The 13292-nt window shown below is 36.2% G+C and overlaps 1 protein-coding gene across 2 annotated transcripts; it reads left to right on the plus strand.

The window, feature by feature from the left end:
• Positions 1 to 4139: 4139 nt before the first annotated feature.
• On the plus strand, positions 4140 to 7851 carry LOC142549148 (HIPL1 protein-like). Of its 2 annotated transcripts, none has more exons than XM_075657957.1 (7): positions 4140 to 4388; positions 4539 to 4696; positions 5008 to 5802; positions 5891 to 6107; positions 6249 to 6427; positions 6978 to 7213; positions 7398 to 7851. In XM_075657957.1, exons 1-7 carry the CDS (start codon positions 4295 to 4297, stop codon positions 7801 to 7803), a joined length of 2085 nt encoding a protein of 694 aa, XP_075514072.1. In that variant the 5' UTR covers positions 4140 to 4294; the 3' UTR covers positions 7804 to 7851. The 2 variants fall into 2 exon arrangements, with proteins under 2 accessions (XP_075514072.1, XP_075514071.1); XM_075657956.1 differs by having other exon boundaries at positions 4144 to 4388; positions 6972 to 7213.
• Positions 7852 to 13292: the final 5441 nt, after the last annotated feature.

Here is a 13292-nt window from a genome sequence, read left to right on the forward strand (position 1 = left end):
TCAAAACTGATCCAACAAATTTTTGCTTAAACTTTTTACAATATACATGGATTTTAACGCATAATAAACATAAGAACATATAATATAACAAGATTGATGCAGAAACAAAAGATTAAACATGCCTTTTGATTTTAAAGTTACCGAAATGACGACACCGAAGCGGGAAAGATGCGAGGTTGATCCGGAACGATTTGTGGCTCGATTTCCTTGAAGAAACTGAACGAAAACTTACTGGAAAACTGAAAGGAAAGGGGCGGCTGCTCTTGCTATTGAACCCTAGGTTTTCTTTAAAAAAAACTGAAATGAAGTGAATTTTTTGTGTATGTTAAACATAAGTGTGTGTAAATGTGGGTGTGTGCGTGAGTTAATGTAGGTAATTAGGGAAAATTATGTGCTTAATTGATAATTAACAACTAATTAAAATACTAACATTTCTCTAACTTTAAATAACATCTCTTAATTTAAAATAAAATGTACAAGTGACAAATCTTTAAAAACTTTAAAGTCATAAAATTACCTAATAATTAATTTAGGCTTTTAAAATGCTAAAAATTAAATAAAACTTTTAAAATGCCCCAAACCCAACTTAAAATAAAATACCACATTTTAAAATTTGCCAAAATGTCGCCGGTCTCTTTTCCTCGATCCCGCATCGAATAATCGCCTGAAACATAAAACTCAATAAAACATTTTAACGTGCATCAGATAAACATAAATAATTAAAATAATACAATTTAATAAATCATGCATCGCTAAAAATCATTTTAAACATAAATAAATAATTTAACAATTAAATAAATGCATGAGTTTTATGTGTACTGAATTTGGGCTCTACATATGATCCGTTACCTTCTTTCGTTAACCATTTTCCTTTGAAGTTTTTATGCAACGTCAAAGCTCGCCTAAAATCTCGATCTGTCAGGTTGTAAGCAATTCTTGGATAAATTACTCGTACAATTTTTCCTGCACACAGATTCCCTGAGATAGTTCCTAGTATTGAATTTTGAAGATTATCCATTTGTTTATCGCATATATCATTGTCAATGGGTGAGTCTATCTCTTCTTTTAACGTAGATTTTATCATAATCTGAATTTTACAGATGTGAATCTAGGACATAGTTTGTGCTACTTCTATCTTTAGTTTTAAAATTTCCTCTATTTCTTCAGAAGGAAATAATTGCATCTTCATTCGATTTCCGTAAGTTCTATTGGGATTAGATGATGTTTTTTGTTTCTTAGGCTAAAATTTCCTGTAAACTTTTCTATCTGTCATGCAGAGAATCCTTGATATTTTGAAGACTGGAGTTTTTCCTCATGATCTTTTGGACTATGTTATTTGATATAGTTATCTGGATAAAGGAACAAGACAAATCTTCATGTGTTTCGTGTCAATACACTTCGTATTCAGTCAGATTCTGATTTCGTTCCATCATATTCTTCTTGAATCGAGACTTCTTCTTCTTCTTCTTCTTCTTCTTCATATATACTTTAGTCTGAGGCATTATCCTCAACTGGTATACTTGAATAGGATCTTGGTAATAAACTACTTCTTAAATATCCGGAGTTGATTCGAAGTGTTTTATTTTCTTCATATCTTTTTCTGGAGAGTTGGTCGAAATGTGACATCTTGTTACACATGTCCAGCGATTTCAATTTTTAAAAATTTCATTAGATTGAGTCTGAGCTCTTCTGAAAGTTTTATTTGTGGTTGTACGTCCCGTGCTTCGAGATGAGTTCGATGCTTGGGATGACATCATACTTCTTGATAGTCCACTTCTTTTATCTAGATTTATAAGATCTGGCTTTTTGTCTATACCTTATTGTTCTTGGTTTCAAAGAACTACTTCTACTTCTTCCACTTCTGCCATAAAGATGAGGTGTAAAGCTCTTCATTTTTTTCTTTTGTGACTTACTTCCAATGATAGTTGGAAGGTCATTTTATTTACAACATAAATGAGTACGTTTATTAGTACCTAATCGTTTGAAATTATTTCGTAATGTTGTCATATGAAATCATTTTGCCAATTTTTCTTTGAGAAAAGAGGCTCGTCTGGCCAGAGTGTCTGGATTGACAATGACATATTCCCTTATTTGCATTTCTCTCCAAAAACTTGACATTTTAGTGAAGAACCTGAATAACATAATGTATTCATCTACTAAACATATTTCATGTAATTTAAGAATATATAGATCTTGAGTATATATTTTTATTCTCTGTATCTTCACTGTTGAAATAATATACCCATATAAATTGTGCTTTACATAGTAGTCATTCTTTCGACTATCTCGCTAAGGGATTTTTCGGCTAGGACTGACTCTTGTACTTTTACCAAAATCATGTCCCAAGAAATTTTAACTGATCCCATAAAACTCGTTTCTAAAGTTTAATGAATCTTCTCTATTTTGATCAAGTATTCCTTATGCGATTCTCATGGCCGATAGTATATCAAGGCTAAGCATAACCCCATAAAGATGTATCAGTTCTAAAATAGACTTCTCATATGGTGTTTGGTGTGGAACTTGATTTCTCCTTGACCTTATTTCATCTAGGTGTGTTTCTCCACCAAACTGGATGAGGTCCTCCTATGTTTGTATAATAGGATCCACAATTTCCCTATGTGGTTCTTGTATTCTACTAAGTAAAGGTTGTCACCCCCAGTTGTATTCATTTTTCAGATCTGTGACTTTGAGATTTGTAAAAAATTCTGCCAAGTCTTCTATATCTTCTAGACAATGTTTTCTATAGTTGTCATCAGATTATTTTATTTTTTGAGACACTTTTGATAATGTTGATCATTTTTTTGTCGTCAATTAAATTTTTTTGTGCCACGTTGGCCTTCCTCTTTGGTGTAATAAGGGTTCAATCCAAAGGATAGTGACAACCTTCTTTCCGAAATCCTCTTATTAGAACTTTATTGTTATTCTAGAGTTTGAATTCTTGTTTGAATATCATTTAATCTTCCAAGAATTTATTTTTGTTTTTCAAAGATTTCTTATTTTCCGTGTTACACAATATAGCTGATTGCCATAATTTTGTACCAGTATTTTGGATTTTTCTAAGATCTCCGGAGAGTTTAGAGGAATCCAAAAATATTTCTATTAAATTATTATTCTGAATTATAAGCTTACCTTATGATTATGATATGTTCTTATTTGCTCATGATGTCCAACATTGGTTAAATCTTCTTGTAAATATTTCAAAGTATTGAAATAATTGAAGTAAATATTTAATCTCGAACTTAAGTTCAAATCCATAATTTTTGAGAAAATCTCCTCATCAAACATTTAATTACACAGTAATAATAATTTGTAGATTTGAAATAATTTTATCTAAATTCTGATACAATTTTCATGGCCCGGTGTAATAATTCTTTAATAAAATAGAATCAAGAGTAGTTTGAGTATTTTTTGAAAATATTTATTCTTTTAAGGATTAATTTAGGCAAATTTCTGGAAACGTAAAAGACTAATTTGAGATGGTTGAAAGAAAATAGATTGAATTAAGATTTTGTTTTCTACAAAGAGATTCTGTGACTGAGATCAAATTGGGGTTTTGTCCTGTTCTCCAAATAAGCTTCCTTACGAGCATCAGTTACTGAAAATAAATTTAAGGGAAATAAATATTTAAAAACTCGATCGATAAAAACATACGTTTTATACACACAAAAAAAAAAATCTCTAATTGTGTGTAATAACATATTGTATTCAAATTTCAATAAACGCTAATCAAGTACATGGAATTTTTTTCATTTCTTCATAGAACTTCTATATTATTATTTTTAATTAGCAAGACAAACATGAATAATTTTTTTGTGTGTAATTAAATATGCAAATAATATATTAATCTGGAATGAAGAATAATTTTTTTGTGAGTAATCAAATATGCAAATAATATTTTAATCTCACATATGCAAGATGTAGTTCTGAGAAAAGTCAGTCAAATTTTAATAAATTGAATTAATAGGTGTTCGAGATTAGAGAACGGATTTTCTTGGAGAAAATACTAGGATTGTTATGATAAGTTTTAAATATGATTTGTGATTTTTTAATGCTAGTGCAAGTGTGCCTGTTGGACCAGCCATACCTCATCCAGCCGGGGTTCTTGGTCAAGGGATATTAATTTCTTCTCAGCTGCCCTCTCATTATTATATGTATATCTTCATCTCTTGACTCCAGCAACTAGAAATAATGTCAACTTTTTGGACTATTTGGCTTCACATCGCTGATCCCACTTCCCTGTTTCAAAATCTGGTTTCTTGGCTTTCACCCATGATAGTTTTGTTGCTTTGGAACCATGGGAGGAGGCATTCGTTTCATTATTCTTTTGTTCTTGGTCTTGCTGCAGTTTCTTGATATTTCCGTTGCTCTGCCTCTCTGTACTGATTCAAGTAAGTTTGTGGCTTTAATTTTCATTGGTCTTTGTTGTGCTTTGTGGTTCTCTCTGGTTAAATTATTTGGTTTGGGCTTATTATGGTTATCTTTTCTCCCTAGAATTTTGGGTTAAATATGATTTCTTTTGCTGAAATTTTGATTTACAGGAGCACCCTATGCTCCGAACTATCGTGGGGCGTTTTGTGCTTACAATGAAACCACATGCTGCAACTATGCTAAAAATATGCAATTGAAGCAGAAGCTTTTGTCGATGAATGTTTCGGATACTGACTGTGCTTCTCTTCTCAAATCAATCCTTTGTGCGGTGAGAATTATGTATTTTGTTTCTGCATATTCATGTGATTTTATTACACAAGATTCCTGTTGAGACTGTGTGGATTTATGTTTGAATTTATGTTTTGGTTTTATTGTAAAGGTTCATTCTTTAATTGTAGACCTTTATATGAGTTTGAAGCTATGCGCGTGTATCACGAGCGGTTCCCTGTAAATGTCCAATTTACTGTTAGTTGTCTATCTTTTCGTTGAGAGTGATATTTGTCTTTTTTGTTTCATGTACTTTTGCATTAGAGATAATAGAACCTCATGTTGAGTATGTTGTATCTCATTGATTTACAGAGGTGTGATCCATTTTCGGCTGAGCTATTTCGAATCGGTTCAGTTCCTCGTGAAGTTCCAGTTCTTTGCAACTCCACTGTTTCACAAGATTCGACACAATCCGTCCAATCTACAAACGACTTTTGTTCGAAAGTATGGAACACTTGTCAAAATGTGTCTATTCTCAATTCACCCTTCTCTGCTTCGTTGCAAGGTCGAGCTGGATTACCCACAAACTCAAGTTCCACCAAATTGACCAATCTCTGGCGATCACAATCTGATTTCTGTGATGCCCTGGGTGGAGCATCTGATGATGGGATGGCTTGCTTTGCTGGTGAACCTGTCACTCTGAATAGTATGGGAATTCCGAGCCCTACAAACGGTATGTGCCTTGAGAAAATCGGAAACGGATCGTACATCAACATGGTTGCTCATCCTGATGGCTCCAACCGCGCCTTTTTCTCAAATCAACAAGGTGTCATTTGGTTGGCAACGATCCCAGACGAGGGCTCTGGGGGAACACTCGAGCTGGAAACCAGTCCCTTTCTTGACTTAACGGATGAAGTTTACTTTGATACTGAATTTGGATTGTTGGGAATCGCATTTCACCCAAAATTCATGGAAAATGGCCGGCTTTTTGCGTCGTTCAGCTGTGACAAAGCAAATGGGCCGAACTGTGATGGAAGATGTGCGTGTAATTCTGATGTGAATTGTGATCCCTCGAAACTAAGTCCCGACAGCGGTGCGGAACCTTGTCGCTATCAAAGCGTTATAGCAGAGTTCACTGTTAATGGCAGTGCTTCCCAGCCTTCAACGGTATATATGTGTGTGTGTAGTAAAACTCTTTGTTTTTTATTTTATTTTGTTCATTGTTACAAGTTTCAGGTATCTTTTCTTTTGCTAGGCAAATCGTGCTAACCCTTCTGAAGTTAGAAGGATATTTACAATGGGACTTCCATTTACAGCACACCATGGAGGCCAAATCCTTTTCGGACCCAATGATGGGTATTTGTACTTTATGATGGGAGATGGTGGGGGGATGGCCGATCCATATAATTTCTCTCAAAACAAGAAATCTTTGCTTGGGAAGATCATGAGGTTTGACATCGATAAAACACCGAGTGAGTTGTTTTAAATACCAAAGTTAGTAAATAATAGAAAATTTGAACTTATAAAGCGTTTATGCAAAAATTGATATGCTAATCTTGTAAGTTGCATAATAAAACCTTTTCTTTCTTGTCTTCATGACCTTTTTGGTTTAGGTTCTGATGAAGTTAATGACCTTGATCTGTGGGGAAACTATTCAATTCCAGTGGACAACCCATACGCTAAGGGTAAAAGATTAGCCAAAGAAATTTGGGCTATGGGATTCCGAAATCCTTGGCGTTGCAGTTTCGATTCTATAAGGCCTTCATACTTTTTATGTGCTGATGTTGGGCAGGTATATCGTTGCACTTCAATAACTTTTGTTGGTTACAACACTTGGTTTCTATAAATATACAGATAACCTCAAATGAAACAACTGATAATTCAGTAACCATACGATCTTTTTCCAGTATCGTAGGTATTATGCATTAATTTCTCCTTCTTCTCCCTGGAACCCCCTCCATCGAAATTTCTGCGCCTACATTAGAGGGTGGATTGGTGGGTTGCTGCTAGGTGGTGGTTTTGGTAATGTAGGTTGTGTATGTCACCCCCATGCCAATTGGAGGTTACTAACTAACTACTATCTTGTATTTGTACTCATTTACGAAAATGATCATCTAATATTAGAAGAGTCCATCACATGGGCTTATAAATCCCGTTACACTCTTCCCACGATTCAATGTGAAACTCGGTATTACAGTGCGAGTCACAGTGATGGCACTACGGAACTAGGACATCTGTTCAAAGATATTATTGTTTGGTCTTATCTCCTTTTCCATATCCAACCCTTCTTGCAAGTGATCTTTATGAGTATTGAAGTGGTCGTAATCCTTTAATAGGATCAGTATGAAGAGGTAGATTTGATCACCAAAGAAGGGAATTACGGATGGCGTGTCTATGAGGGCCCTTACCTCTTTTCTCCTTCTCAGCCACCTGGCGGAAATACTACACCTATCTCAATAAAGGCAATTTTCCCTGTTATGGGATATAATCGCTCTGAGGTGAATACAAACGAAGGTTCAGCATCAATCACCGGTGGCTACTTCTACAGATCCACCACCGATCCTTGTATGTATGGAAAGTAAGTAACTACACACTTTGAGATGATGCAAAAGCTATATTACATAGAAGTGATGTATAAAATATAGTACACATCAATGTTGAAAACATGAAGGAAATTTCAAGAAATTTACCCAATGGATACAGATTTTGTCGAGGGGAGTGACTTTTCTGCATTTTAATCTTTTTTGGGTACCCGATTCCAGGTATCTGTATGCAGATCTTTACGGAGGTGCTATCTGGGCAGGCAGTGAAAATCCCATCGACAGCGGGAAATTTGTGAGTAGCAGGATCTCGTTCAATTGTGCCCAAGACACTCCTATAAACTGCAGTTTTTCTCCTGAAAGTTCACTCCCGGCATTGAGTTACGTATTTTCATTTGGCGAAGATAACAATAAGGATGTTTACCTCCTCACGAATAGTGGCGTTTATAGGATCGTTCGAGCAAGTCGTTGCAACTACACGTGCGCTAAGGAGACTACGTTGCCTTCACCAGGTCCTGATTCATCCCCTCGTTCGGAAGCAGGTTTTTCGAGAGAGCCATATTCGACTTTCGTTGTGTTGACCTCTTTGTTATGCCTGGTTTTTATGAACTATTATGCATTATTATGAAAATTATTTTAATTTGCATCATTGTATTGAATTACAGCCTTCCATGTTGATATGTCTTTTGCAGTGTCCATCAATCTTCACTTGAAAATAGGCACTTATTCCTTCGGCATGAAGATAGAATTGAGAAGAGAAATTACCCCTAAAATTAGGTCTAAATATAGAACGATCCCTAAATCTGATTTGTTTTTGTAGTTGGATAGGACTTGGTGTATCATTTGCTAACATCTTTGGTGATACAGACTTTACTACATCAAAGACAATCATCAGATTTCAGAATTAACATTAAATAGTAAAATATCTCCATCTCAAGCCCAATTCTAAACTCAATTCTGAAAGATTTATTTTTGGAATATTATTTATTATGTTTATAATATTTAAATTATTTCAAATATTACTTAATTAAATCATTCATAAAGATAATTTAAATATTCAATTATTTATTTAAAAAGGGTAAATTGAGGTAAAATCCATCTGCCAATGTTTAGGTTAGAATTCAGTATCTATGTAATATAATTTGTGATTTGATACCTGACAACACATTAAAAATAGTTTTAACTGTTTATCAAAGAACTTTACAATTTTACTTTTTTATTACTTAATTATTTATTAAATATAAATCTTCCACCCATTTACCCTAACTAATTGTATGCTCCCTCAAGCAATTCCATCAGCCCCTTCCCCAAGCTCGTCCATCGTCTCATCCGTCGTATTCTTTTTTGGCATAAAAAAATGCAATTCAATGCCAAGCTCAGCAGTGTAAGATGGTTGGTGTTGGGGATTGATAAGGAGTTTCGAGGGGTGAATAAACTCTTTCTTTTGTTTAAGGATTTTGCAAAGGGTGCTAGAATCCTGTTAGAGATTATAGCTGATCTTATTCGAATGTAAGTCCAGCAGATCATAATAAGTGCGGAAACGATCCAATGGAGTACGATGAGAAATAATAAAATAGTAGACAATAGAACAGTGGTTGTTTCTGGAAGTTCGAAGATAAAATCTTCTACATTAGCCCAGCTTTATTACCTAAAAAGGTTCCGTAGAAAGCTTTCAGAATAACCAGTCTTTGCTTTATACCAAAACTGGTAAGACATATTAAATGATTTCGTATAGCATTAATGGTGCAATTAATACTTGTACTAGGTAAAGTAACGGTAACATTTAAGATAGTAACTATCAAGTAAAAGACGTTAAGTTACTTCTGCTTAAGCTACGTTCTGCTTATAAAGCTACGTTCTGCTTCTGATTTTTCTAAGCTGATAAGTACTCGAAGAGTACTGCTTTTGTTAACGTGATATGATAGCTTCTGCTTTAATATAGTCTTCTGGTTGTAGCTATCGCGACCTACTGGTTTTGACTCTCATCACCACAATTAAATTAAGTCTAACAATTTCCCCCTTTGCGGTGATGCCAAAACCTAGATGTTAGTATCGTAGAATATGAAAGCAGATAGCAGATAGGATAAGATAAACAAACAAACAATAAAAACAGAGTTCAAAAGAATTTAATCATCAGTTACAATGTCTCTGAACATTGTTTCCTCATCCTGAGGATCTTGGTTTCTGAAGGAGGATTCTTCACGATGACCTCCAGATCTGCCTTCTGCTTCCCCCTTTTTGGCATCATTGGCTAGAATACAAGTGAGTAAGTCGTCCACCCGGCCAGTAAAAGTAAGGATGCCATTATTCAGTATCTCCAGAAATGGTGTCTGATTCGAAACTTGTTCATTTAGATCAAGAATAGATTGAGATTGAGATTCAATCTTGGCGTCAATAGTTACAAGTTTCGAGTCCAAGGCCTGTACTTTGGTGGAGACTGATTGAATATCCGAATCATGTCCTGAGGCAGTTTTAATGATGTCTGAATGACCAAGCAAGATGCTGGCGTGACTTGAGACAACATTTTGTCTGAACAGGCTGGTTTCGACATGCAATTTGGCCAAAGATTATGCCGTGCGGGTGACTTCTTTTGAGATGCGGTCACGGAAGAATCTGGTGGCACTAACCTCACCAGCACGTTCAAAAGACAACTGTTTAACAATATCAGACAGATTATCAAGATTTCTCCTCAGAATATCTATCTCGAATTCAAGATCAAGCGTTGCTTCTGCTGGGGAAGGTGTTCCTTCGAGCATACGCTGTCTGATCGCTTCAAGTTGAGCAGTACGAGCAGGAGATCTTGAGGGAAGAAGAATCAAAGCAGTAGAAGGAGCATCTTCTGTTTGAGCAGTAGTCTATTCTGCAGAAGTGCCTCAGTAGTAGTTGGTTCAGTAGCTGCACTTTCATCTGGTTGGGCAGCTTCCGTGGCTTCCAGTTGCTCAGCGGTTGGAATAGATTCGGATTTAACATTTAGAATAGCTTCCATTTTCGCTTGATGTTCAGCAGAAAAAACCTCCAAATTCGGTAGTGATTGAAATGGGACAGCATCTGATTCTGCCAAGAGTTGGTCTGCTGGTCGAGCTTCTGGTTGGACCACATCATCAGCTTGAGCTGCTTCTGGTGCAGTAGAGATAGTAAGAACGATAGATTGAATGACCTCATCAACTGAAGCCAATTCTCGAATAGAGAGAAGTGATGATGATTGAGTAGGCGGCTTCGGAGATGTAGTACTGGAAACCTTAGCTTCTGAGGGAGCTATAGTCCTTTCCTCAACTGGCTTAGTCTGAGTAAAGTCTGGAATGAAGCCTACTGAATATTGTACAGGCTCTCCAAATGCCCGTTCTTGAGCAAGAAGTTGCTCGTTCATCACTCGCAGTCGGTCAGTCAAAAGATGGATCACATTCTGATCCTGAGCAGCAGTGGGAATCATAGCGTCAAAATTAGACTAAAGAGTCTTTAAAACAGATTCCAGCTCCTGTCGTTTCAGCTGCTCAAGAATGAAGCTTCGTCTTCTCATTGCTTCAATCACATTGTCAGTCTTGGCAAGATCAAACACCTTTCTTCATTCTTTACCATTTTACCATATGCACCTTGTGTTCTGAAATATGTGATTGGATGGAAAACTCGAACCTTATGTCAATCATCAAAGAAATATATTCCTTCACTGACAGATTTCTCAATCTCCTCCAAGTGAAGATCAATAGCAGTGTGAACATATGATTTGGCGCCAAGTGATTATGGTCCTGCAACAAGTTTTCCTTTCCCTTTATCTGAAGAGGAAACATGCAACATGTGTCTAAAAGCAGAAGACCCAGCAGTTGATTCTCGAATAACGACTCCAGACGAGGGTCTGAAAGTCGGAACATAAGTAGAGGTGGTGGCAGCAGATGTGACAGCTGGTTTGGAAACTGGGACAGATTCTGGTTGGGATGCGGTGGCTTCTGGAAACATTTGTCTCAAAGAGACAGTGTCTAAATCAGCAATGACTGCTGTTTTCTTGAGACGGAGAACTGTGCGAGCCTATTTCTTGCTAGGGGTGGTAGGAAGTGATGCTTTGATTGGAGTAGCAGACGCCTCCGGTACTGTTTTATCCGAATCAGTGGAGACAACCACTCTTTTTCTTTTGATTTTCTTTTGAGGCATTTGAGCCTCAGTTTGAGCATCGCCAATCTCTTTCTTCAGCCACAGTTGGCTTTGGCCTCAAAGCAAGTACATTGGCAGCATCGGCCATTGTTACAAAAGAAGCATCATGTTCAGAAGTGTGGAGAAAACCAGCATCTTTAACATCGTGCTGATCTGAAAAGCAAAACCAATGGCTTTCCTCACAACCATATCCTTAATGATTCTAAACAAGAATCGACTCCAGTCCACCTTAAAGTCAGAGGTGATAGCTACCATCACTTGTAACTTTTCCTTGGTCAGCTTATCAAACGTGCTAGCTTTGACCAGAAGTGCCTTTGCCACGATACCGGCAAGCACTCGATATTCCATTTTCAGAAGCTTCTTGAAGCAAGAGGGAGAGAGTTCCTCTCCAGAAGCCGAGAAGGTGGAAAGAGCAGTGGACATCTCCTCCTTAGAAATATCAGAAAAGTCAGAGATACCTGAGCGTGGGAGAAAGAAATTCGATCCCAATAGTGTACCATCAATGGAGATAGATGCACCTCCCTGGGAATAAATGATTTTCCCTTCCTCGACGGTTGCTTTGGCATACAAATCCAAGAGAGCAGTCTTGTATATGACAACAGGTGCTTCTAAAAACCTTCGGATACCCGATTTTTTCAATTGCTTTGAACATCTTAACAAGATTCTCGTCTTTGATGGTCAGAACCGATGTAAAGTTGACTTGATAAGCATTTAGAATGTAAGCTCCAGCCATTTCTGCAAACAAAGATAATTCGGAGTAGATTCTGTAGTAGATGAATGCGAGAGAAAGTAGTAGCTAGTAAGCAAAAGTCTGAAATTGTAATAAGGTGAAATGAGATCGAAAGGTCCGTTAATATTCAAAATGTACAGCCGTCAGAAAAACATAAGGACATGTGTCAGTATATTTGCGGTTGAGTTTTTGAAAAGTTAAAAGTAGAGTGTCAGTTACGCCAAAATTTAAAAAAATGAAAGAGACGGGCTGTCCAAGCGGTTACTAAAAAAATCAGAAGAGGATTTGTCGTATTATGATAATATCTACTGGAAGTCATAAAGTACTGAAATATTTTCAGCACTTTGATAAAAATCAGTAGACACATTGTTTTATCGAAAAGACAAACCTCCTTCTGCTTCTGATAAAGCGCGGAAATATTTGTCAGAATAAAATATTGTTCCCCCTCAATTAATGCAACTAATAAATGCAAAGATACGAGATCTGAGGGAAAGACAGGTGACTCTTGATATTCGTGCATGAAATGATCATTCAAGTGGCTCTTTAGCTTCCCCGAGGATTACTATAAATACCTGCAAGCTCACAAACTAAGTTATTTATAGAAATAACAAATCAAAACAAATGTATGATGCAAATATTCTCTCGGAGTCTTCTCCAGAGCCTGATTCAGCAGATGGGTTACAAAGGAAACTTCCATCTTCTCGTAAGATGATGTCTGAAGACATCCTTTTCCAAGATATGAAGACTTGGAAGAAATATCTCGATATATAAATCGAGTGTTTTCTTGACAGTATGAGGAATCATCCCGTTCATCAACCACGATCATGCAAAGAGAGGGGGATGATTCCAGCTGACCTTAGTTAGGTTCCTGCTGAAGTTCTCAGTACTGCTGAAATCAACAAATGTAATAGATTAGATAATGTAATGCATCTGATTTTATGAATGAAATATCTCATTTTGTTATGTTTCTTGTTTATCTATTGCTTTTACTTAATGCATATAAATAAAAAGAAAGGGTAAGAAAAACTTAGCCTGAGTAAGACGTTCCAATTGACTTGAGTCTCTTCATCTTCTTCAATATTAAATGTAGAATGTCTATAAGTAAGAAAAAAATTTCAGATAACAACAGTTCAATATGTCTAGTTCATGCAATTCAGATGCCTGCAACAGTACTCATAATTTAGTTACACAAAGAACACTTTCTCATCTGGAAGTTCTGATGAAAACCATTGAAGAATACGTCT

This window comes from Primulina tabacum, chromosome 6, assembly GCF_025594145.1.
Source record: "Primulina tabacum isolate GXHZ01 chromosome 6, ASM2559414v2, whole genome shotgun sequence".
Lineage (NCBI taxonomy): Eukaryota > Viridiplantae > Streptophyta > Magnoliopsida > Lamiales > Gesneriaceae > Primulina > Primulina tabacum.